General features: G+C 39.7%; 2 protein-coding genes across 2 annotated transcripts; one reads left to right on the forward strand and one right to left on the reverse strand.

Annotated features, from left to right (window-relative positions):
• The first annotated feature begins 1,114 nt into the window (after positions 1-1,114).
• LOC137093363 (mitochondrial Rho GTPase 1-A-like) lies at positions 1,115-11,130 on the forward strand. Its single transcript, XM_067458179.1, has 6 exons — positions 1,115-1,195; positions 1,688-1,771; positions 2,275-2,397; positions 2,977-3,179; positions 4,179-4,301; positions 10,954-11,130. Exons 1-6 carry the CDS (start codon positions 1,115-1,117, stop codon positions 11,069-11,071), a joined length of 732 nt encoding a protein of 243 aa, XP_067314280.1. The 3' UTR covers positions 11,072-11,130.
• Positions 11,131-11,169: 39 nt separating this feature from the next.
• LOC137094164 (uncharacterized) lies at positions 11,170-15,145 on the reverse strand. The gene is made up of 4 exons (XM_067459492.1): positions 15,020-15,145; positions 14,112-14,465; positions 12,716-12,822; positions 11,170-12,204 (listed from the first exon to the last, which is right to left on the reverse strand). Exons 1-4 carry the CDS (start codon positions 15,078-15,080, stop codon positions 12,028-12,030), a joined length of 699 nt encoding a protein of 232 aa, XP_067315593.1. The 5' UTR covers positions 15,081-15,145; the 3' UTR covers positions 11,170-12,027.
• Positions 15,146-27,261: the final 12,116 nt, after the last annotated feature.

The following is a 27,261-nucleotide window of genomic DNA, read 5'->3' on the forward strand; positions in this document are numbered from 1 at the left end:
GGCAATAAACTGCCCTAACTTTAAAAGACAATATCTCAGTTTGCATTGAACTTTCAGCGCTGTAACTTTGCAGATGCTGTTTATGCTCAAGCAGCAACATTACATTCAGAGATTAGCATATGGCTTTGTATCAGTAAAAACCCTTGAGTATATTCAAATGATTGTGCTCCCCACATTCATGTAAACGGAGCTATGCTGAGCAAAGTAAGTGTTTCAACTTCTCAAAAATAATTCCTATTAAAAGTTAAGCTTCCAACGGCATGAACTGAAAACGTGCCAGACTGAACACGCTGTGAACAACAACTGCAGCTAGCGCGGCCACGCTTACCTCAGCTCTCATCATGAGCTCATTCATGGCGGTGAATGTAATCTGATACCTGCAGCATTAAGCCGTGTTCAACGTGTCCGCCTGAGCACGAGGGTGCGCGCGGCAAAAATGACGTCAACGCGGAGTGGGTGGTTGTGCGCGTTGGATGCGCACCCAGTGTTTGCACATACAAATTAGGTGCTTATATTTACCCTTTTAAATAAAGACCCATGTTTAATCAATAAGTAAAGATACTTAAGAGTTAATTTAGTTGCATACTTATATTTTGTTTTCATGTCATAAGTAATAATATCAAGCCAAGGTTTACTGAGTTTTACACGATTCTTTTGTAGTGTGGTATTTGGCGAAATGTACTAAAATAAATATCACCTGGGTACAGTTAGCCCACTTCTTTTCAATGCTTTTTCCTGAGGGTTTATAGAACAATTCGCCCTCTGTAGTTTAAAAGAATAGCACAATGGCGAGTGCGTCAAGTATAAACGGCACAGCCGTTTGGGAAGGAGCACTCGGAGTCAGCGGAGGCTCTTGTTTGGTTGTCTTTCATCCCCATGAGACAAATACATTTTCTGTCTTTTCCCTCTGTCGAGAAGGCACCAAATTCAAAAATAATTTCACATTTCTACTACATTAATGACCCAGTTTAAATACAGAATCATCTTCACAGCGCTGAAGTACCCTTTTAAAATCTTAGTTATTGTGTCATACTAACATATAACTGAATGTATTTGCACATGCTAGTGACCCGTGATAAGAAGCTCAACCTTCAGAAGAAACAAACGCAACGAAATGTATTTCGCTGTCGTGTTTGGACTAACTGGAAGTGGCAAAACTGGTTTCCTGCAGGGCTTTCTCGGCAGAAATCTTGTGGTCAGTTACAAAAAAAACACTTTAACACTTTATTTAAATGAAAAACTATAAAGACCGCTTACCATCAAATAAGTATTTGTCTGTGTGTTATGGAATTAAAGAAACGGTTCGGTTAACACTTTACAACAAAGTTATGTTATGCATTATGGTTATGCATTATGGATTGTTAAACAGTGTTGCAAAGTTATGCATTATGGATTGTTAAACAGTGGACAGTTTACAGGATTTATTATAGGTTCATGTTCATTTGTTGTTCGTTCATAGTATGAATATGAAGAAGTCATTTGTTTATAGTTCAGTTCTTGCACAGTTCTATATTTCATCAGAGCTGTCTAGAGGAACAACAGCAACATGATTCTGAAACATTTTACATGCTCATCTGTGGTATTTATGTGGTATATGTTATCACTAGCATTTTATTCGTCAACAAATGTGACTGATGTGACGATTGCTGTTTTTTTAAGATGTTTATTTACTGTCTGTTCCTCACAGTCTCAAAGGACAATAAGAGAAGAGCATAAATCATATTATGCAATAAGCACGGCACATGTGTACGGACAGGAGAAGTACTTGTTGGTAAATAGTTTCCTTAAAGAATCATACACATTTTTTTTTTCAGTCTGTGGAACTACATTATTTCTTGACACTCTCTTAGAAAACTATATAGAGTGGAGCAAAGATGACATCAAATCCCAGAAGACTCTTCTACGTAAAATGCAACACACTCACACCATAAATACCCTTATCTAGATAAACATAACAGCTTCAAAATTCACATTTTCACTATGTGTGTGATTTACGTTGTAGAGCAGAACGTCCAAGTATATATTTATCACAGTCCTTATTTTATTCATAAATTGAAAAACCCCAGTTATAAAACCCCATAGGGAAATCTTGAGGGAACCACAGGCGAATTAGTCTTCCGGGTTTTGATGTCTTCACTTTAACACTCTATTGCAGTTCCTGAAACCATTTAAAATTACATTATGCATTTAATCCATTTGAAGAGTTCAGAAAATTGATTTTTTCTTAAACTAAACTGAATCTTTAAACTTAAATTTCCTATGTTTTCCCTTCAGCTCCATGAAGTCTTTCCAGATTTTGATTTCCTGTCCGAGACCGAACTTTCCTGTGACATTGTGTGTCTGATCTATGATGTCAGCAACCCCTGCTCTTTTGAGTACTGTACACGAATCTTCAAGGTTTGCTATACTGTTGTTCACAGTATTGTTGTTTTACATTTTGATATAGTAATTTTTGTTTCTATCTAAAGCCCGACGCAGTTATAATTTTCACGTCCTGCGCCACGTTGTTTAAATGGTAAAAATGCACTTGCACTGATCTGTCCGCCCATGGGCTGGTCTGAAAACGTGGCGTGTTCAGGCGCATTGTTGGTGTGTTGCTATTTTGAGGCAGCTGAAATCTTCTGTGCCAGTGACCAACAAAAACATGGTTTAAAGTCAATAGCGCAGTATTTTTTGTTTTTAAAGGGTGCTTTAGTAATACCCACAGGTCCATCTAAAAAATTAGCATATTGTAATAAAGTTCATTATTTTTCATAATGTAATGATAAAAATGTAACTTTCATATATTTTAGATTCATTGCACACCCACTGAAATATTTCAGGTCTTTTATTGTTTTAATACTGATGATTTTGGCATACAGCTCAACAAGACCTATAGGTCTATATGATATGACTGTTGTTTTCTTTTATGCTTGCTATATTCTGCATGTATTCTGATATATGTGTTCTAAATGCATGCTTTATCTCATTTCCCAGCAATACCTCATGGACAGTAAGACTCCATGTATGTTGATTGCTGCAAAGTCTGACCTTCCAGAAACAAAGCAGCAATACTGTATGACTCCACTGGAATTCTGCCGCAAACACAAGATGCCTCCGCCTCAGTCCTTTACCTGTAACACAGCTGCGGCTCCTAGCAAAGACATCTTTATCAAACTAACCACCATGGCCGTGAACCCGTGAGTGTGTTTACATTATCCACAATTCAAATATGTATAGGGTACTTTAACACAAGGACAGTGGAGTTTGCCTCTGCTTATCAGTTCTTTTTAGGGTGTTTTAAGGGTGTTCAGAATTTTTCACTATTAAATATTAGGGGTGGTAGGTTTCTTCTGAAAGAGTACATAACCTCCAGATCAAAAGACGTGAAGAAGAAGGAGAAACAATTGTTACAATCATAATGGTAGTATACGTAACCTGATGCACATGTAAAATGATGCACAACGCGAACATCAACATTTAAACAGCATATAAATTAAAACAGCCAAATGTATAGGATTGAAACCTTAGGGGGTGTTGATGGACTCGATCTACTCCATCTATGTTTTGATCATCATTCTGAACAAGATCTGGATGTAGTCTTTGACAAAAATATGAAGCTTTTTGCTCAAAATGTTGCTTTTTTTAAAGAAACATACACAAATTCAAGTGTTGATAAAAAAGAATGCATGAAGCTAGAATACAGTATTTTTTGTTTAAAAGCAGAGGGTCTGTTCTTTCTTTTGATCAGGTCAATATAGCAATATAATTTGGGGGTCATGAAACGTTTGTGAAAATAATAAAAAATGCTGGCGGGGAAGGAGTTATTTTACTACTATAGTTTTTAGGTTTTTTTCCCATATGCATATAACAATAAAACTAGTACATTGTTAGGTAGTTTACTCATAAGTGAGTCAGTTTGTGAAGTCCCAAGCATGTGGTTTAAATAATATTTTTCCTCATATTTTTCCCTCTTCATTGTGTAAGACAACAAGAGAGACACGGCATTTTCAATGCGGAAACAAAACAACAGAGAATGTTACACTCATTACAAAAAACTTTAAGCACAAACTGACAATGTGCTTTTAATCGTTTCACTTTTCCCCCTTCATCTGTTAACTCAACAATACACTATATCCTGTTTCTTAGAAATTACTAATTTCTGTCATGTGCTTGTATCTTTTTCTGTGTGTTGGCAGCCACGCGCGTCTGCGCTGCATGTGTACCTGCAACAGGTGCACCTTCTGTCTTTGTCAGAACTTCCTCAATTCTGAGCTTGTGCAGACGGTTCGGACCAAACTCTACACTGTCGTCTTTAGCAGGTTCTTAGGATGGTTTTATCTTGCTTCATTTTTCCCCTCTATTTTTGATTCATCTCTTTTGCATTTATTTTTATTCATCCACTTGTTTTCTTCATTTTGTTCATTACTCTCATGCTGGTTCACATTAATCTTCTTTCATTTTATTTTTTTGTTTTGGGCTGGCATAATGTGCTAATAAACGTTTGACTATATCAATATAGTCATAATCAGGGCTTGATATTTTTTTTTGCTCACCAGCCACTGTGGCTAGTAGTTTTCTAAAATTACTAGCCACTCAGCATTTTTACTGGCCACAATTTTGTTGTTGGGAAATTACTTTTTATGTAATTAAACTTGTCTATGGTCTGCTGAAATTTAGCTTTTACAACCTTTTAAATGTAAATAACCACTGTACACACCCAAATCAAGACTACATTACATTTTTAACACTATAGGACATTATCAAATATCTAGCCCTAATATTGTGTGTAAAAGCTTTTTTTTTTGTGATAACATGAAGTTTATTACGGCATAACAATAGTAGCATCTTATTGCATATAATAAAAGTGGTACAGGGTTATTTAAAATATTCAATATTCATTAACAACAGCAGTAAATGCTGTAATGTAGAGTAGGGGAAAAATGTCTGCACTAAGAGCAAAAAAGAACAAATTTATTTTGTCTTTCACCTTTTCACTACCATATGATTCGCATGTGTTTGACGTGCATATAATATGCACTTTTCACATGATTCACAATTTTGGCATGCATAGGATGCACAATTATTTGTGTGCATATGATACGTAGTTTTTTTGCCATGCATATGATGCACACATTTGCCGTACATATAATACTCTCCTATCCCACACCATTGCGTACGATCAATAGGAATAGATCATATAGAATGAATTATAGGTGATAGCTACAGAAAGCGAGCAAAGAACATTTAAATTATCAAAGAACTATTCACAAAAAGACAATCAGAAAACATTTGATTTTCCGAAATATGTTAACCAATGAACCTGTCTAAACTGTGAAATGAATCTCTTACTTACATCGTACGTACATCTGCGCTTTGTTGCGCTTGTGTGAAGAATTAATTTAACAAGAGAGCGCACTGAATAAAACTCCTGCATGTCAGCAATGACTACTCTGAACGCCTCTGATTGGCCATTGCATTTATAAGCTCAACAGAATCGTGTGATTGGTTATAATGAGCAACACAGTCATGTTTGGTGGTGTAGAGTCAGATGCTTTGAGAAGACTAAAATAAAATGCAATCTGCCAAAGCTGCTAGGGGGAGGGACTGTATTACACGCCACTGCTGAAATGCATTGTGGAGAGACCCTATAGGCAGTGGTGTAAAGTAACGAATTACAAATACTCTTGTTACTGTAGAGTAGTTTTTCTCAGGAATTGTACTTTTTTAAGTAGTTTAAAAACAGTGTACTTTTACTTTTACTTGTGTACATTTTAAGTGCTGTATCGGTACTTTTACTGCGCTATTTTCCCTAAACCTGCCGTCGCTAGATTATATTTATTTATTTTCCTGTCAACGTGATTGGCAAAGACGAATAATCAGTCCTGTGTGTCCATGCGTCACGCGCGTGACTACCGTCAAATTAACCATAGCGACCAGTGTGAGAGTGAGAGGCCCGCGCGCTTTATGAAAGGGGGTAAGTGCTACTGTATGATGACTGCAATCGTCAAATTGCCTTAAACAATTACTACAAATGGACCTCAGAATATTACATTTTCTAATACATGCATAAATAGTCTGTATTCCGTTAGCGCTGTGCAAGCTCGCGGTGCCATCTGCTGGAAACTCTTCATTTAGCTTGATTGTTTACCAGGCTTCAAAGTGCATTACTGTGCGTTCACACCGCCGGCGGCGAGAGCGGCAAGCTGGCCAGAAGTCATTCATTTTCAATGGGAGCCGGGCGGCGAGCTCCGGCGAGAGTGGCGCGGCGCGTCTTGGACGATTTGGGCGTCGAGGAGAGTTTAAATCAGCTCAACTTTATGGTAATGAGCTATGACGCGGTTCGGCGGCAACAGGCGGCAACCAGTCAGAATGTAGAAGTGCTCCGCTTGAGAGAAATCCAGATAACGCAGGCCTGTAAACTTTGGTTCCGACCACATTAGTTCCCAAGCAAATTGTAGGATAGGTTGATCATTGCTGTGCAGGTTTCCCTATCATTTATGACAAGATCATTCATAGTGATGTGTAATTTGTTAAGAAGTCGCGCAACACTATTTTACAGGCGCTAGAACCCTCGTTGTTCAGCGGGTATGCAATTAATTCTTACTTTCACATTTAAACGATTTCATGAAGTTAATTTATACCCTACTTGTGGTTAGTATATCCATCAACATGCTTGTTTGATTTGCGGCCTCTTTAAATACAGTTTAAAAAAAGAAAAAAACATTCGATCTACGTCAGAGCGGCAGCACGTCCACGGAGCTTTCTACAGCTTCGTTGTCAGGGCGGCAAGAGCGAATTTTGACGCTCTCGCCGGCGGCGGTGTGAACGCACGGTTAGGCATTAACTGATGGTCACTGCTAGATCTTTGTCCCTTACGTCAATTTCATTTAACATGTAAACACATTAAACCTGCTTTCTGTCAGCTTACTGAAGTGTACCTTTTAATGTAATGTGTTCTCACATGGCGTTTTAAAATTGCAGGCCATGTATATAGCAAATAACTTTTATGAAACATCAGATTTATATTTAAATCAGGTTTATTTTTTAATTCCAAGCAAAAATAATCAGTGGTGAAAACCATTTACTCGATGTTACTCGATTCTGATTTCTATTGTTTTTACAGAGAAAACGTCCATTGAAATTAAAGCACGAATGCGTCTCGAAAAGAAAGATTTTTTTATAAAAAAATTTAACGTGAAATTGTTAATGTACAACGCTTTGCAACCTTTTTTAATTAACTGCAAGAAAACCTCTACAGAATGGTTGTCATAAATGTTACCAGATTGTTGGTTGTTTTCAAAAGTATTACATGGCTATATTCTTAGTGCTAACAGTCAAAAATAAAAATAATAAATATTTAAAGAAATATTCAAATATTTTTTGGTCACATTATGTTTTTGTTCTTACTGAGAATCATCCATTAAAGAGTAGCTACATTTTTAATTTGCAGGGTATAAGGTGGACTAATATTCATAGCATAATCACTACTCACTACTCTTGAGTACTTTTAAAAGGGCTACTTTTTACTACTTTGTGTAGTATTTAGGAGAGTTACTTTTATTCTACTTAAATTACATTTTTTGACAAGTAACAGTACTTCTACTTGAGTATGCTTTTTCAGTACTCTTTCCACCACTGCCTATAGGCAATGGAGCTGCTGCAGTTATGATCTTCTGTGAACTGTCGCCTCATTTCAGAGTTGGGCTGTAGATTTTTGGATGGGTCACCAAGCATTTTTGTATACTTTTTCAATTCAATCCAGATTATTTGTGTAGCACTTTTCACAAAAATAGTTCAAAAGGAGTTTTACAAAGAATAGTGCCTCATGAATCTCCCCAATGAACAAGCAAAATGACAAGGGAAAAAAAATTTCCCTACGATATTTAGGTAGATGAGAAAAAATTCTTTGTTGGAACCAAGATTCTAGGGACTTACACATAGGGGAAGCCCACCTCCTCATGCTTTATACAAACATATGCCTGCATACAAACACAAATGTTCATTTGAGGATTAGCAGTATTAATTGACCGTTTTTGAGTGTGTATGTGTGTAATTCTACTTAATGATTATTATAATGACTTCTAATAAACAGCAAACCATGATATATGCAATGTATATATCATACGTATATCCAGCAAACCGTGATATACAGTCTTGTTCAAAATAATAGCAGTACAATGTGACTAACCAGAATAATCAAGGTTTTTAGTATATTTTTTATGTGGAAAAACAAGTTACCAGTAGGTTCAGAAGATTGTCAGAAAACAAACAAGACCCAGCATTCATGATATGCACGCTCTTAAGGCTGTGCAATTGGGCAATTAGTTGAAAGGGGTGTGTTCAAAAAAATAGCAGTGTCTACCTTTGACTGTACAAACTCAAAACTATTTTGTACAAACATTTTTTTTTTCTGGGATTTAGCAATCCTGTGAATCACTAAACTAATATTTAGTTGTATGACCACAGTTTTTTAAAACTGCTTGACATCTGTGTGGCATGGAGTCAACCAACTTGTGGCACCTCTCAGCTGTTATTCCACTCCATGATTCTTTAACAACATTCCACAATTCATTCACATTTCTTGGTTTTGCTTCAGAAACAGCATTTTTGATATCACCCCACAAGTTCTCAATTGGATTAAGGTCTGGAGATTGGGCTGGCCACTCCATAACATTAATTTTGTTGGTTTGGAACCAAGACTTTGCCCGTTTACTAGTGTGTTTTGGGTCATTGTCTTGTTGAAACAACCGTTTCAAGGGCATGTCCTCTTCAGCATAGGGCAACATGACCTCTTCAAGTATTTTAACATATGCAAACTGATCCATGATCCCTGGTATGCGATAAATAGGCCCAACACCATAGTTGGAGAAACATGCCCATATCATGATGCTTGCACCTCCATGCTTCACTGTCTTCACTGTGTACTGTGGCTTGAATTCAGAGTTTGGGGGTCGTTTTACAAACTGCCTGTGGCCCTTGGACACAAAAAGAACAATTTTACTCTCATCAGTCCACAAAATGTTCCTCCATTTCTCTTTAGGCCAGTTGATGTGTTCTTTGGCAAATTGTAACCTCTTCTGCACATGCCTTTTTTTTAACAGAGGGACTTTGCGGGAGATTCTTGAAAATAGATTAGCTTCACACAGACGTCTTCTAACTGTCACAGTACTTACAGGTAACTCCAGACTGTCTTTGATCATCCTGGAGGTGATCATTGGCTGAGCCTTTGCCATTCTGGTCATTCTTCTATCCATTTTGATGGTTGTCTTCCGTTTTCTTCCACGTCTCTCTGGTTTTGCTCTCCATTTTAAGGCATTGGAGATCATTTTAGCTGAACAGCCTATCATTTTTTGCACCTCTTTATAGGTTTTCCCCTCTCTAATCAACTTTTTAATCAAAGTACGCTGTTCTTCTGAACAATGTCTTGAACGACCCATTTTCCTCAGCTTTCAAATGCATGTTCAACAAGTGTTGGCTTCATCCTTAAATAGGGGCCACCTGATTCACACCTGTTTCTTCACAAAATTGATGACCTCAGTGATTGAATGCCACACTGCTATTTTTTTTAACACACCCCTTTCAACTAATTCAACTAATTGCCCAATTGCACAGCCTTAAGAGCGTGCATATCATGAATGCTGGGTCTCATTTGTTTTCTGAGAATCTACTGAACCCACTGGTAACTTGTTTGCCACGTAGCAATAAAAAATATACTAAAAACCTTGATTATTCAGGTTAGTCACATTGTACTGCTATTATTTTGAACAAGACTGTATGCAATGGATATCAAATGTATATCCATTTGAATTCTTTTGTTTATCACTTTTCAGGCATCATTGTCCACTAAACTTGTTTCAGTTTTAGTTCGATCTACCCCACAGAATGTACTAATTGTTTTATTTGTATTCATCTTAAGTTGCAGCCATATAACTGTATAAATAGTATAGATATTGTATAAGCAGCTTTGAAACAACAGCCACGGTGTTCTGGAGAAAACAGTGATGTTCTCCAGCTCAGTTAAATTATCACAGTGTCAATGTGGTCAGATCAGTAATATAGTTGAAATTTAGTTCTTCTTAAATGTAATATCATTCTCATCTGACTTGGAACTTGTGACATGCAGCAATTCAGTTTCTCATTCTCACACGTTTTAAGTTACAACAAACAGTGATCCCTTTTCCTCTCTGCACTGTAAAAAAATATTTAGAAAATAAGTTACCTGGTTGCCTTAAAATGTTGAGTTCATTGAAATTAAATTTTTGAGTTAATACAATGAACATTTTATGAGATTCGCCAACCTTTATTAAAATATTATTAAAAGATGTTGTAAGCATATTGGGTAATTGTGTGTTTTATTTCTGATGACACAGTGAAACATGCCAAATTGTGCAATTTTCATGATTTATCATTTTTTTAAATGTATTTCAGATACAATAATATTTTGAGTTTCTATTTATTAAACAAATTTCCTTCATTGTATCAACTCAAATTTTTAATTTCAATAAACTCAACATTTTAAGGCAACCAGGTTACTTACTATTTTAAGTTAAACCAACAAAAAACAACAAAACTTTACAGTGTGTTTCCTCTTAAAGTTTCTTTGTGTGCTCCATCTGTCAGTCTGAAATCGTCATCTTTCTTCATCTTTCATCTTCGATTGGGTTTTGTAACATTTTAGTGTCAAGCTTTGCTTTTCTTCATTTCCTTTTAATAACACTGTTTGTACGTCCCACATTTATCCTTTTTATTCATTTTTTTTATATCCATTTGAATTCTTTGGTTTATCACTTTTCAGGCATCATTGTCCACTAAACTTGTTTCAGTTTTAGTTCGATCTTCCCCACAGAATGTACTAATTGTTTTATTTGTATTCATCTTAAGTTGCAGCCACATAACTGTATAAATAGTATAGATATGGAAGCAACAACAATAATTTAACCCATTTCTCTTCCTTTCTGTTTTCTCTTTCAGGCATATTACCCATGCTGACCTGAAGAGCTCTACATTTTGGCTCCGAGCGAGTGTTGGAGCTACGGTTTGTGCTGTTCTTGGCTTTGCCATTTACAGAGCCCTCCTCAGATCTCGATGAAGAGGGCAAAAATGCCTGTCTGCCCTAGCTATCTCCTATTTGCAGAAGAATCAATAGAAACAGGAATATTTAATTAAAAAAAAAAAAGATTACATAAAGCAACATAACTGTTGTATTTCTATTTAATTATTGCCATACATGTACATTCCCACATCTTGAGACTCTGAGACAGAAAACTAGAATGTTTTTCTTTGAACATGATACAAGCAAACTGTAAATATGTACATGAGAGAGAATATTTATTTGTTGCCATTTAAATAAAACATAGAGCATTCATATTTAAAGCAAGCAAATGCAACACGTTTGTCTCAAACTGTCAGATAGACAGTGTTAGCTTAGCGGTCTATCGTCTACTATTTTTCAACCAAAACCAACCAAGTGGCAGATAAGACCAGAAGACATGTCTGCCAGTCTAATGTGAAACACCCAGTCTTCTAGACTTTATGTGCATGCTTTAACATTTTACATGTCTGAACAATGACGTGAAAGTCTTATCAAATGGATTTTTTCCCCCAACCTTTCAATAAAAGGTCCTGCAACAATGTGTTTTGTGATGCAGCAAAAAAAAAGAAAAAAAAAAAAAGACAGAAAATGTGCAGACAACGGGAAACTACCAGTCTGTTCTCACTCAGTTCCTCACAAGGAATAAAAACTAAACCGGCAAATAAATTATTGGCAGTGAGTTAGAAATGCAAAATACTTTTTATCATATCAATTTTGTACTATAGACAAAAAGGCAATTCATTTCTGTATAAAAAAGATGCATGATACGAATAAAATTGCATGTCTTGATGTACCTTTAACATAGAGGTGAAAGATAAAAAAGACCAATTTTATGCTAACAAACGTCTTTTAAAGCTGATAGTCAGCTGAAAGTAATGTGTTGTGTGCTGGAGTGTCATCAAGAACATCAACACTCCAGTAGAATTATTTCTTATTCATTACACTTTGTTGATTCAATTTACATAGAGGTTTTCATTGCTGAACAAGGTGGCCACCGAGCTGTTTGCTTCCTCCAGTTTTGCAATATCAGTCTGACAGCTTGTGGGTTTTCTTTTGGTTGGCCGCACCCCAGTCATCTCCTCATAAACAGGAACTACAGGCTGTTGCTTTCTACGGTTGGGCCATTTACACTATATAAGAAGAAGGGTAGAAGGGAGTGTTTAACTGAAACTGAATATATAGTGGGGAGTAAACCATATATGGTCAGAAAGACACCACCTTTAAACCACATATTTGCTGGCAAATCGCTGTCAACAGTTTGAAGATTTTTTAATTAGATTTTTGATTTTGTTTAACCAATATTATAAAAATTAAACAATACATTGTAAAAAATAAAATTTCTATGAACGTGTTACATGAGATTAAGCATTACTTAATAGTTATTTCTCATATTATAATTATATTATTATTTTAATATAATCATTGACATTCTCCAATGATGGGGTGCATAATATAGGGACTCCTTTTTTGTGGAGGAAGGAATGTTTGGACCTATGTTCAGTAAATAGCAGATATCCTGACTATAAATATAGGAATATTTATATTACAAGTCTTTTTGCCTAAATAACTTAGAAAAAAGGTGGCACAACGTACCCCATTCTCCCCTATACATTAAAAACAAACTTAAAACTAAATACTTACACAGTAAACTGTAGCGAGAGTGAAAACCAGAACACCCAGCAGACATGCAGCTCCGGAGATCACATAGAGCAATGGCAGGTAACTTGAACAATTACACGGCTCACGAGCTGCAACAGTCACAACAATCATTCTAAAGTGTTACAATGTTGTTGTTGTTGTTGTTTTGTTTAGTTTTTTTGTGCACCTGCACAGGTGCCATATCTGACCTGTATAAGAAAATAGAAATAGGCTGAACACGTCTAAATTATTATGGAATTAATGTAAACATTTGTATCATGTATAAACAATAACGAAATTAGGAGCCTTTTTTTTTTTGGGCAAATGTACTAGGTAGGTTTCTGCCCTATGTTTTTTTTTTAATTTTCAGTCTGAGGTTCTGTAACCATCATCTGCAAATAAAAAAGAACATTGCCAAATGTAGCAGCATTATTGCACACTGCACACTTGCACACAAATCAGAGGGCCTTAACTGTTGTGCAAAGTACAGACCACAATATATAAGAAGAGTTAATTGGGCCTCGTTTATAAAACGTATGTAGGCCTACGCTAAAATTCACGCCAACGTGCAGATTTAGTAAACAGTAGACGTAGAAATGTGCTTAGTGCCATGTCAAAGTAGGCCTACTTTTCCTTATGACAGAGGGTCGGTCGGTGTACTGCAGGCCTATTTGGAAATCCATGCAATTATTGCCACCTGCTCGCTCTATCTCTTGTAAAATAGTTGGACGTTTTAATATGTTAATGACAATAATTAGTCAGCGTTTACAATACGGAGATCTGAAACCATTCGCCTGCGCACAATTTCAAGATCATTTTGCGATTTATAGATTTCACATCTGGAAGAGAGTGATGTTTGTTCTCTGAATCACAAGCAAATAACATTTGAGAAATGGTTGTAAGATCAGCTGTGCTATTTAGTACAACAGCACTATTGCTGTATGATTGCTTAAAGTTAATTTCTGGAAAGCATGAACCATATGTGATGTTGAAATGCTTTTGTGATTTCTCCTTAAATTTATGAATAATTTGATACTTTCTCTGCTTCAGATTTGTTTTGTATAAATCTTGTAGATTTGAGTTTCAAAATGTTTAAAATGAAAGACACTGAAAGACTCGGATATAGGATATGTCTATTATCCAAATGCTGAAAAGTAACAGTAGGCCTAATCAATCTGATCCTGTTGAGATATAGCTATTCATTGATTATCCTACAAAATATAATGCACTGAGTTAAATATTTACAGTATTTACAAATTGTATGCATATTTTGGATTTTGGTTTGTTTAGGTGAATGCAAGATTAACCTATTTCAGCTATCCATTGTGTTTGGAGGAGACATTAGATCTGAACTGTTTCATGATTTATATTTTAAGTAATATATATAAAGGTCACCTACAGAAGTCTTCGACGTAGATAAAGAACTCCATCTTGCCAGGGATATTCTTATCTAATGGAAGATTGTCATAGTGGAATACACATTGGTACACGTCTATGTCCCGACCCTGCAGGTTTGAGATTGTCAGATGAACTGTGTGGTTGTCCAATTCATCACGTACAGTGATGCGACCCTTGTCCTCAGAATTATTGATAAAAGGTTGGCGTCCAGAAGAGAGATACAGAACATCTCTGGACTGCAGCAACTTGCGTTTCAGTGAAAAGGCAAATGGTTTTTCCTCCTTGCTTGCTGATGCACAGGGAATGTCAATGGATGAATTTCTTACTCTGTGGATATAAACAATACCTCCATGTGCTGAGGTGAAATGGCTTCAAGTTAGTAACATTTTTATTGATGAATCACTTGTACTGCAAAATTAATGCAAGTCTCTCTCTCAAACATGTTTGTTTTTGAGAAATGTGGGGACATTCCATAGGTGTAATGGTTTTTATACTGTACAAACCATATGTTCTATCCCCTTACACTGCCCCTACCCCTAAACCTACCAATCACAGGAAACATTCTGCATTTTTACTTTCTAAAAAAACATCATCCTGTATGATTTAAAAGCATTTTGAAAAGTTGGGGCATGGCCATTGTCCTCCATATTTCACCCTCTCCTTGTAATACCTATATCATACCCATGCCATTATACACATTTGTGTCCTCATATTTCACAAAAACATGCACCCCCCCACACACACACAGCACAGTCTTAAGATAACACTTTTGTTAAACTTTAAATAAACTTTTTGTCTTGCTGCAGAGCATTTTATGTAACAAAATGTATAAATTAGTCAGACTTCAAATTATCTTACAAAAAAAAACTATAACAAAAAGGTTCGACCCAGTATAAAATATTAACTTACCATTTACAGAAGGGGTGACAAGAAAGAAGAGAATAACACGAGCATACTTCAAACCTAACATTATGAAAGAGGAAATTACATACCCTAAGAAAATAGTGACTGTGGTAAGAAAGCAAGAAACAGAGCATAACAAAAAAAAAACTTCAGATGTTATGTTTTGACTCCACCTTTAAGGGGTGTGGGGTTTGGGGGCCTTCAGAGGAAAGGGAAACCAGTGCTTTGTCAATTTCAGTTCATCATTGTGAAAATGTACAGTTCCCTTTCGAGAGGTTCCTCGTATTGCGTATGGGAAAAACTCCTTTTCTCGAGAATATGAAGCAAAACTTTATTAATAAAGGTATCCATGTAAAGCGCAGTGCAGCTGCACGGAAATAGCCCAGCGCGAGGAGCGCTCTGATTGGCCGGGCCGCGGCAACTGCAGGAACCTATGGTGAGGTGGCTGAGAGGAACAAACCAATGGGGACGCTCCAGAAAGACCGCCGAAAAAGGTGCTTATATTTGCATACTGGAGGCTATATAAACCCTGATTCGCCATATGTGTCAGATTTTATCTCCTTCAGCGACACCATTGCTGACCTCCGGAAGAAGCACCGCCGTCAAACAAGCACCAGCCGAACCTGCAGCTGAGGACGTCGGATTCCCCCAGTCTCCGCCTTCTCTCCCGTTCCAGCTACGACATCCGGCGCTATATCCTTTTTTAGCCTTCTAAAAGAGCGCGAGGCATTGATACAGCCTCCCTGGGCCCTGCACCCAGGTGACTGCCGACCTCAATTTCGCAGCCAACGAGCCCGTTGTCAAACGCACTCGCCTGCACACAAACGCTGTTATCACGGCGACCCAAATAAATCTCGAAAAGAGCTTTTTCTCTGTAGTAAATGTGTGCACTTCTCAGTCTGCACTCCTACACTCATATACCCCTCATACCCATGCTATAAATGTCCTGGCGCCCACTCCACAGTGCACGTCGCCACACACAAGCATTACCCCCTGTGTGTCACAAACACAAAATGGCAGTGCTACCGAGTTCCCTCTAGTAGGCGACCCTTATCCGCGCCAGCTCCAACCACTATCGTTTCGGGCTCAGGCCTGGCAGGCCATTCCCGGTGTATCAAATTGGGTTGGTAACATAATAAAAAGGGGTTACTCACGACAGTTCGCTCCCCGCGCTGTGGTCGAAACCTCGGTGAAAAGTAGCGTCGGTCACGTGCTTCACACCGAGATTTCGAAACTGTTAGAGAAGGGAGTGGTGGAACCCGTTCCCCCATCTCTAAGTGAGTCGAGCTTCTATAGCAAATACATTCTCGTTCCGAAGAAGGATGGAGAGCTCAGGCCCATCCTAGATCTAAGGCATTTGAACAAAGCTCTGATGTCTCGCTCTTTCAAAATGCTGACAGTTAAACAGATCCTCGCGCACATTCGCCCCGGGGACTGGTTTTTCACGATAGATCTGAAAGACGCATTCTTTCACGTTCAGATAGCCCCCCACCACAGGCCATTCTTGAGATTTGCCTTCGAGGGGCAGGCTTATCAGCACACAGTCCTGCCATTCGGGTTATCCCTGGCACCCCGCACATTTATGAAATGTATGGAGGCGGCATTAGCCCCGCTCAGGCTGAAAGGGATGCGTGTACTCAACTACCTCGACGACTGGCTCGTGATAGCCCAGTCTCGAGCACAACTATTAACACACAGATCCTGGCTCCTCAACCACTTAGACTGTTTGGGTCTCAGGATCAATATTGCCAAGAGCTCGCTGTCACCCACCCAAAAGATATCATTTCTGGGCACAGTTATAGACTCAAGACTCATGAACGGCTTACGTCATAGCGCGTGCTATCTGTTCAGAGCATGGCGGCTTCATTCAAAGCCGGGACTCGCGTCCCCCTGAAACGTTTTCAGAGGATGCTCGGCCTTATGGCCTGGGCATCGTCAGTGCTCAGGCTGGGACTGTGGACTGGGACTCAGGTTGGGACTGGGACTCTCCAGCGTTGGCTACACGCCTGCGTCCCGCCTCATGCATGGAAATGGGGCCGTCTTCCCATCAAAGTGAACCACAGCTGTATCAGAGCTTTGGCTCCTTGGACGGAGACAGGGTGGTATCGGAGGGGCGTGCTTTTGGGCACGGCTACAAGGTTGAAAGTGGTCTCGACAGATGCCTCCCCTCGAGGGTAGGGCGCCCTGCATGAGGGCAAGCGATCGCTGGCCTGTGGACAGCATCAGAGAAACGGCTGCACATAAACTGTCTAGAGATGAAAGCGGTCGCCTGAGAACTTTCCTTCCACATATAAAGAACCACCACGTCTTGGTCCGTACAGACAACATTTCGGTGGTAGCATATATAAATCGTCAGGGCGGCCTGAGATCACATTCTCTTCACCGCATGGCGAAGCATCTCCTTTTATGGACAGAGCACAACCTAAGCTCTCTAAGGGTGGCTCACGTGACAGGTATTCTGAATCTGGATCCGGACATGTTGTCCAGGGGACCCATTCTCTCTTTACCCACAAACGGTTCATTTAATTTGGAACACCTTCGGCAGAGCAAAAGTAGATCTCTTTGCCTCAGAAGACAACACTCAGTGCCCAATATTTTTCTCCAAACGCAGGGACGCCCTGGCCCAGACTCCCTCTATATGCTTTCCCCCCGATCACGATGCTGTTACAAACCATCAAGAAGATGAGGGAGATAGTATCCATGGTGCTTTTGATAGCCCCGCTCTGGAGGAACCGAACGTGGTTCTCCGATCTGATCCAGCTGTCAGACACAGCCCCATGGCCCATTTCGCTGAGGAGAGACCTCCTCACGCAAGTGAAGGGGAAGATCTGGCATCCCAGTCCCGATCTATGGGCCCTCCACGTATCGCCCATCAACTGGTATCAGGAAACCTCTCTGACAGGGTTATGAACACTATTTCGGAAGCTAGAGCCCCCGCGACCAGGCGGCTCTATTTTCTGAAGTGGTCTGTGTTTTCTAACTGGTGTGCTGCATGAAACATTGACGCACGCTCAAGGCAACGCAAGGCAAGTTTATTTATATAGCACATTTCATACACAATGGCAATTCAAAGTGCTTTACATAGAAAGGAATTAAAATAGGGATCAAAAATACATGAGAAAAATAATACAATGTAAAGATAATTTAAAAATAATAAAATGATGATAACCAAAGAAAAGAACAAAGGTAAACTAAAACAGTTATAAAAATAATTTAAAAATGATGCATAGATAAGGTGCAATCAGTCGGACGTACAATGGCACAGTGCTCATTCAGTAAATGCACAGCTAAACAGATGTGTTTTCAGTCTGGATTTGAATGTGACTACTGTTGGAGCACATCTGATCTGTTCAGGAAGCTGGTTCCAACTACGGCTGTCATAATTGCTAAACGTAGACTCTCCTTGCTTTGAGTTAACTTTTGGTATTAATAACTGATTTGATCCAGCTGATCTGAGTGATCTGTTGGGTTTGTATTTAATCAGCATATCTGCAATGTTTTTAGGTCCTAGCTCATTGAGAGATTTATAAACAAGTAGTAGTACTTTAAAATCGATCCTAGATGTAACTGGAAGCCAGTGTAAAGACCTGAGGACTGGTGTGATATGGTCATATTTTCTGGTTCTGCTCAGAATCCTGGCCGCAGCATTCTGTATGAGCTGCAGCTGTCTAATGGTCTTTTTGGGAAGGCTGGTGAGAAGACCATTACAATAGTCCACCCTACTGGTGATGAAAGCATGAACCAGTTTCTCTAATTCTTGCCTGGAAACAAAGCATCTAATTCTTGCAATATTTTCAAATGATAGTATGCTGATTTAGTTATTGCTTTGACATGACTACTGAATCTCAGGTCTGACTCCAAAGTCACTCCAAGATTCCTGACTTGATTTTGTGTTCTCAGACCTTTAGCCTCAAGATATGCGTTCACCTTGAGAATTTCATCTTTGTTTCCAAATGTAGTGATTTCAGTTTTGTCTTTGTTTAACTGAAGATAGTTTTGGCACATCCAGTTGTTAACTTCATCAATGCATTTGCACAGGGAGTCAATGGGGCTATAGTCATTGCGTGATAGTGCTAAGTAGAGCTGGGTGTCATCAGCATAGCTGTGATAAGCAATATTGTTCTTTTTCATTATTTGGCTCAGTGGCAGCATATACAGGTTAAACAGGAGTGGTGCAAGAATTGACCCTTGTGGGACTCCGCATGTCATGGACGTCCACTCAGACTTATGGTCTCCTATACTCACATAATAATGGGTTGCTAGGCAACATGGGGGAGAGGACGCTGGCGTTGTCTGTTCGCCGCTTCTCCACCCACAAATCATGTTATCTGTACAGTTAGATTTAGATTTTATTTTATTTTGTTTGTGACTAGTCTAACAGTCAGAGCTACAATTGGGACTGTTGCTGATTGTTAGATTTAGATTTTATTTTATTTTGTTTGTAACTAGTCTAACAATCAGAGCTACAATTGGGAATGTTGCTGATTGCTGGCAGCCACTGAGAGGATATTGTTCACCGTTCACCTTTTTCCACCGCTTCTCTGATGTTTATGTTTGAATAGTTGCGGTTGGTTCTTGTTTGAAGGAAATTTCATGTTGGTCGCTGCGACTACTCTCTCTTCTGGGTGTCAGCAGCTCACTGGTTGTCTCTGTGGTCTCCCTCGGGCTTGAGCTGCACGGTGGCTGAAGTTTGCACCGGGCTAGCGTCATCAGTGTCCGGCTGCATGATGTTGGGATGTTCCGCTTCTCGGTTGCTGAGTCTCGGCTGCGCCGCTGTTCCGTCTTGCATTGCGACCATGGAATGGCTTGGACTTCTGCGCCGACCCCGGTGTGTCCATAGTAGTGCCCGTTAAACTTTGTTTGCCTCCTGTGTGGTGCTGTGGCGATCCCCATCGTCTGAATCGTCATGAAGACCCATCATCTGGTCCTCAGCTGTCATGCCTCGACGACGTCATCAGGACACTGCCGAATTAGGAATATGTAGCAATAGAGCCTCTAGCACTGGGAGAAATGTAATACATTGAGTGCACCACAGTGTGCTGCGGAGCATACAGACCTCCACCATCAGCTCTCTTTTCTGTTCACCCTCAGCTCTGTTTTCTGTTCACCATCAGCTCTGTTTCTGTTCAGTTGTCTGTGTTGGTTGATTTTTTTAATTATTTTTTTATTATTCTATACTTTTACTTGTTATTCTTTTTTGTTTTTTTGTTATTTGTTCCCTTTGTTGCACTTTGAGATTCTTCGGAAAAGTGCATTATAAATAAAATCTATTATTATTATTATTATTATTATTATTATTATTATTATAACCTCTCCCTTCTAAGTATGACCTGAACCATTTGAGGAACATCCCAGAAAGCCCGACCAAGTTTTCCAGCCTGTCAAGATGTATGTTGTGGTCAACAGTGTTGAATGCAGCACTGAGGTCGAGTAGAACCAGAATTGATGTTTTGCCTGTATCAGTATTTAAGCGAAGATCATTTATAATCTTTTTGAGCGCTGTCTCTGTGCTGTGATGCGGTCGGAAACCAGATTGAAAATTGTCAAAGAATCCGTTTGAGTTTAAGAATTTGTTCAGTTGATTGAAAACAACTTTTTCAATGATCTTGCCAATGAAGGGAAGATTTGAGATTGGTCTGTAGTTGCTTAATATGGAGTTATCCAAATTTCTCTTTTTCAGAAGAGGCTTAACTATTGCAGTTTTAAGGGCGGTTGGAAAAGTCCCATAGAGAAGTGAGGAGTTCACCACTTCTAGGAGATCTGCTTCTAAACAGTTAAACACATTTTTGAAAAAAGAAGTGGGGAATGCGTCAAGGGCACAGGTTGATGTTTTAAGGTGCTGTACTGTGTCTTCTAAAATTTTACCGTCAATTGTTTTGAAATAAGACATAGTAATTTTCTGAGGTTTTGGTCTGATCTGTCTGACCCCAGAGCAACTCAAGGATGTGCTGATTGCCTTTCTGATATTTTTGATTTTCTCTGAGAAGAAGGACGCAAACTGGCTGCATTTGCTGTCTGAGAGCATTTCTCTTGGAATGTGACTCGGGGGGTTTGTTAGTCTGTCTACAGTAGCAAAAAGAGTGTGTGTGTTGTTTATGTGTCTGTTTATAATATTTGAGAAGAAGGTCTGTCTAGCTTTGCCTATTTCAACATTGAAAGCATGAAGGCTGGTTTTATAGATGTTATAATGGACTACAAGTTTTGTCTTCCACCACTTTCATTCAGATTTTCTGCATTGTCTTTTCATTATTTGAACTGCTGTTGAGTTTCTCCATGGTGGCTTTTGTTTGCCACTTTTTCCTGACTTTCAGAGGAGCAATATCATCAATTACACTCTTAACTTTTGAGTTAAAGGAGTCAAGGAGAAAATCAACAGAGTCTGCAGATATGCTTGGTTTTAGAGATAAAGCCTTCATAAACAGCACATTAGTGTTCTCATTTAAGCATCTCTTTTTGACAGAGACAGATCTAGCTTCAATAGCAGGAGAGATTGATATATCAAAGAAAATACAAAAATGATCAGACAGTGCCACATCCTTAAAAACAATCGATGAAATATTTAGACCAGGGCTATTCAAATCTTACCCTGGAGGGCCATGGCAGTGCAGAGTTTAGCTCCAACCTTAATCAAGCACACCTGAAAATGCTAATCAATGTCTCCAGGATAATTAGAAAATCACAGGTGAGTGTATTTGATCAGGGTTGGAGCTAAACTCTGCAGTGCATTGGCCCTCCAGGGTAAGATTTGAATAGCCCTGGTTTAGACCCTTACTGATAAGTAAATCTAGAGTGTGTCCATGATTGTGTGTGGGCCCATTTACATGCTGTGTCAAATCAAAAGTGTTAAGAACAGTCATGAGCTCTTTTGTTGTACTGGTTTCAGCATTGTCTATGTGAAAGTTAAAGTCCCCAGCAATAGCAAAACAGTCAAACTCTGAGGAAATTATTGATAACAGTTCTGTAAATTCCTCAATAAAGGCTGGAGAGTACTTTGGAGGCCTGTAAACAATGATAAGCAGGATGCGTGGAGCACCTTTTAACACAATACCCAGATATTCTAGAGACAAATATTCACCAAATTACACTTGCTTACATTGAAAGACATATTTAAAAAGAGCAGCAACACCCCCACCTCTCCTAACAGTTCTGCAAACACTCATAAAAGTAAAGTTAGGAGGGGCTGCTTCATTTAGGACTGTTGCACTACAGTTTTCTTCTAACCACGTTTCATTTAGAAGCAAAAAAATCAAGGTTGTTTGTAGTTATTAAGTCACTGACTATAAATGATTTGTTCTTAAGTGAACAGATGTTTAAAAGTGCTAACTTAACAGTATTAATTTTTTCACCCACATTAGTCTTAGTTTGACAAGTGACAGGCAGCAGATTATATTGGTTTGTTAAACGGCCTGACAAGGCCTTAAGACTTTCTTTCACGTAACAGAACTCGGATAGATAAAGAGGCAGGCACACTGGGTTCCCAATTGTTTTGTAAACATTTGATAAAGTTACTGTTATCATAGCGGGGACCCAAAACACATCACTGAGAGCTGGAATCAGTTGTTTTTGGTTCACCTACAACAGATGGAGGAGGGTGTGGGCCCGGGCGTTATGACCGAAGAAATCTCACAGGAGGAGGGGGAGCTGGGCCCACAGGCTTTGGCGGTTGTGGGGCTAGACGCTTTTTGGTTGATATCTGGGGGCTCGCAGCAATCGAATGTGATAGTCTAGTTCCAACAAAAATCAGTTCCTCCATTTTCTCTGAGAAGCCTAGATGTGGGGATGCGGGAGAGAGGAATGACATGTCCGGTAAGGGGGGCTGTTGCTCTGGTGTTATCGGAAGCTGAAGTATGTTGTCCTGGCTTTGCTGTCCATTTTCAAGAAAGTCATCTTTTGGTGCTGAAACTTGGAGCAGTTCTAATCCATCACAGTCAGTCTGTGGTGAGCTCTGTGGGCAGGGCTCAGCTGGGAGTGTGTCCATGAGCAATTGTTGTGGCTGCGTGGTGTTGTCATTGTCCTTGTGGGATGTGTCAACCGAATGTCCATTCAGGAGCTGAAATGAAGTCCTGTGGTCATCCATATTTAGTGGGTTAAAACACACAGCTGAAGGATGATGGAGGGAAAAATAAATATTGTCCTTTAGCAGTCTTGCACCAAGTTTGTTTGGATGGAGGCCATTTGATGTAAACAGTTGTCCCGGACTCCAGAAGAGATTGAAGTTATCAATGAAGTTCACTCCATTCATGTTACAGGTTTTTTGCAGCCATGTATTAAGCCCAAGCAACCTTGAGAACCAATTTGTTCCTCTTGCTGGCAGTGGTCCACTCTGATGAATGGATGAACTTTCAGTTTTCTAAGTGTTTCAAAAAGTTCATTGAAGTCCAACTTCATGAGTTCTGACTGCTCTCTCTGAATATCGTTCTTCCCCACATGAATGATTCGTTGATTTGCAGTCTTATGTTTCATCAGAATGTTCTCAATTTCCCTGTTTACATCAGAAATGGTTGCTTGTGGAAGGCAGCATGTAGTTGTTTCTCTGCTCCGAATGTTTCTCACTGTAGAGTCACCCACTATCAGATTCCTTGGCTCGGCTGCTCTCTGAGCTGAGCGACGCTGTCTGCTCGACCTTGAGCGCCTGTTAGCATTAGTGTTAGCTGCGGGCTGATGCAATCTGTGTTCGATCACATTCATCACGTTTGTGGATTCCTCACCCACATTCATTAATACTTCAAATCTGTTTTCGAGACGTATAGACGGTGGTAGAAAACTAGTGTTTGCAATCCTTATGTCTGGGGTAGAGCATGCAACGGCAGCAATATATGAAGCTTGTGACAATCTGATGACTCGAGTACGTTTGGGTCTTGCCCCCTGTTTGTGCCATTTATTAGTGTGTTGATCAGTTTCTTGTTTCTCTATCTGTTGAGTAGCACTAAATGTTTGGGACTCACCGGCTGTGTGCAGAGGGCGTTCATGATGAAGCTCTGCTGTGTGATTTGTCCGGTTTGGTGGTTCCGCAAATAACTTTGTTTCAAGAACTGCAATCCTTTGTAAAAGTCTGTGGCAGTTTGTGCAACAAGAAGATTCCTTAGCAAGAAGAGGCATTTTCTTATCCTTTTGAATGTAGGCAGCTGTGTTTTCCCTTCCGGAATGTAAGCTGATGGCAGTGTGAGGCTGGTCGGATGAAATATTCCACTTTTTTGTAGTAATCCATTCAACAGAGTTTCTAGTTTTATCGTTGAACTCAAGCTTTGTTGTTTGAGCACTGTGTTGATTTGCTGAAGTTAAAATTATGAGATAAAATATATAAGCGATAGAGCAAAGCGCGGAGCAGTAAGCAAGAGCGTCCGAACAGTAGTGAAGCAGGAAGTGAATCCTTTGCTACTGATCCTTCGCTCATGCGAAACGGCAGAAGTGCTCGATTTTCTCCAAGAGCTTTTGGATGTGGGTCGTTCCCCCTCCACGCTCAAAGTTTATGTCGCCGCCATAGCAGCTAACCACGCTCAGATCGTGGGGCATTCACTAGGGAAAAGTGAGCTCATTGTACGTTTTCTTAAAGGGGCTAGGAGATTGAACCCGCCTCGCCCTCCCTCGGTCCCTATTTGGGACCTCGCTGTGGTTTTAGAGGCCATGAAGGGTCCCCCCTTCGAGCCACTCCAAACCGCGACCGTAAAGCTCTTATCACTCAAAACCGCATTTCTGTTGGCTCTGGCCTCGGTTAAGCGAGTGAGTGACTTACACGCACTCTCAGTGTGTCCATCCTGTCTCGAGTTGTTCTCAAACCGAGACATGGTTTTATACCCAAAGTGCTTTCTACCCCTTTTAGAGCACAGGTTATTACACTGCTTCCATTACCCGCATCTCAGGGAGAAAAGGACGCAAACCTACTCTGCCCTGTCAGAGCATTGAGACTGTATCTGGAGCACTCTGCCCCCTTCAGGCAGTCAGGACAACTCTTCGTTTGCTTCGGCGGCCGCACTAAAGGTTGTGCTGTCACGAAGCAAAGACTCTCGCACTGGATAGTGGACGCTATCTCGCTGGCGTATAGGTCTAAAAACCTAACCTGCCCTATAGGCGTTAAAGCCCACTCCACTAGAGGCATGGCCTCATCTTGGGCTTGGTCATGTGGCATTTCCATGGAAGATATCTGTGCGGTGGCAGGCTGGGCCTCTCCGTCCACTTTTATCAGATTCTACAAATTGGAGGTTCCAGCTCAACAAGCAGGGCTTCTCTCCATCTAGGCTCTATCTAGACCCTGGCAACAGATTGCCTTACGTGTTCGGCCTATACACATTAGTCCTTAAAGCACCATTTTCACTCTAGCATAGATCCGACTATGTCTGATCAACTGTTCAAACGAACCGACTCTTCTGGTTCTTCATTCCTCTTATAAGCCGCCTAAGTCGGTCTCTCTAGGTTTTTTTTGACATGTGCTAGGCGAATACTGGGTCAGTCAGCACACACAGCGTTTTACATTGTGTTCCCATATGCAATACGAGGAACCTCTCGAAAGGGAACGAACTCGGTTACTTTTGTAACCTCGGTTCCCTGAGAGAGGGAACGAGTATTGCGTTCCGTGCCGTGTTCATGCTTCTCAGGTATCGCTTCAGTCGATCTTTTAAGCCTGACACCTATGGCGAATCAGGGTCTTATATAGCCTCCAGTATGCAAATATAAGCACCTTTTTCGGCTGTCTTTCTGGAGCGCCCCCATTGATTCGTTCCATTGATTGTTTTTCTCATACGCAATACTCGTTCCCTGACTCAGGGAACCGAGGTTACGAAAGTAACCGAGTTCGATTTTTGCATATAGAGTCATCTTCACTTTGTTGGGTAATATGTTTGATAATATGAACACAAATTAAATAAGCTGCTTCATTGCAATCTAAAAAGAAATAGATATGCAGACTCATTTGCCTGGATACAACCAAATGAATATGAATTTGTTAGAATAAAACTGACCATTTACTTTTTCAATGCCAAGAACTTTTTCCAGAGCTCATTAACATTACAGAACCAACTGTTATACTGCATCTTAGAGGGAAGACTAAACAGAAACAGATTTGGTCATTAAAACAGGGGAGCAGGAACTCTGAATTCGGGTTATCAATCTGCATCTGGAGATGTGTACATGTTACACATCTGAGATGGTAGGAAAGCAAGTAGTCTAAAAAAAAAAAGTAATCTTATGTAAAACATCCTGATGGAGCCGCAGATTAATATTTAGATTTTTTTTTTTAAATCAGCAAAGCATTATTTGACCAAGCAAATTAGGAAAACAAAACAATAGACATCTGGCAGCATAAGACAGTTGGACTTTGCTCCAATCAGGTCTTTGGGTAGTTCCATAATTTTTTTTTTTTTAAAAAACCTTGGCAGAAACCATGTTTAGTTAGGGGACCACTTCTTCTCTGGTCCAATGTACGAGCACAGTGTGAAATTTAGGTGACAAGGAAGAGTTTTAGTCTGTCCAGCAGGTTAAAACATTAAAGGTCCCTTTCTTCGCGTGTCTTCGAAGCTTTGATTATGTTTACAGTGTGCAATATAACATGAGTTCATGTTTCGTGTGTAAAAAAAACAGTATTTTTCACACACTTTACTTATCTGTACAGCGCTGTTTCCTCTGTCCTAAAAACGGCCTGATGATTTCCTTGTTCTATGAAGTCCCTCCTTCAGAAATACGTAACAAGTTCTGATTGGGCCAGCGCTTCCCGTGTTGTGATTGGACAAGCAGCTTAGCGCACTTTGCCCAGGAAGGTCCCGCCTCTCACCATAACGGGGAGATGCAAGCGCTGAATGCGTGCTCTTCTCCACGTGGAAGAGCAACGAGACCACCCCCTATTTTGAGATGGGCCTGTCTGCGGCCTGCAAGACAGGGGCGTAACTTGAAGGGGCGTAACTTGAAGTTATGAAATCACACCGAACCACACGAGATGTCAGAAGTCAGAACGAGATTTTGTTGGCAACATGGCAACTCGTTTAGAGACAATGGTAAGAATATTTTCCAGAGATAACCGTTTAAATTGAAATGTATAAGTCATTTTCATACAGTAGTAACACATTTTGGTATTGTTTCTGGAGTTCATAATCTATTAACTCAACCGTCCTCGCTTAGCATTGTTAAGCAATATTTTACGTTCTGGCGGGATAATAATGTTGCCTTCTCGTGCTAATAGCACGTGAAGGCATCATAACGTTAACTTGGCGGGCAGAACAGAAGCTTGCTAGCGCAATGAATCACAAAATTTGTCGAAA

Source organism: Pseudorasbora parva, chromosome 12 (genome assembly GCF_024679245.1).
Source record: "Pseudorasbora parva isolate DD20220531a chromosome 12, ASM2467924v1, whole genome shotgun sequence".
NCBI lineage: Eukaryota > Metazoa > Chordata > Actinopteri > Cypriniformes > Gobionidae > Pseudorasbora > Pseudorasbora parva.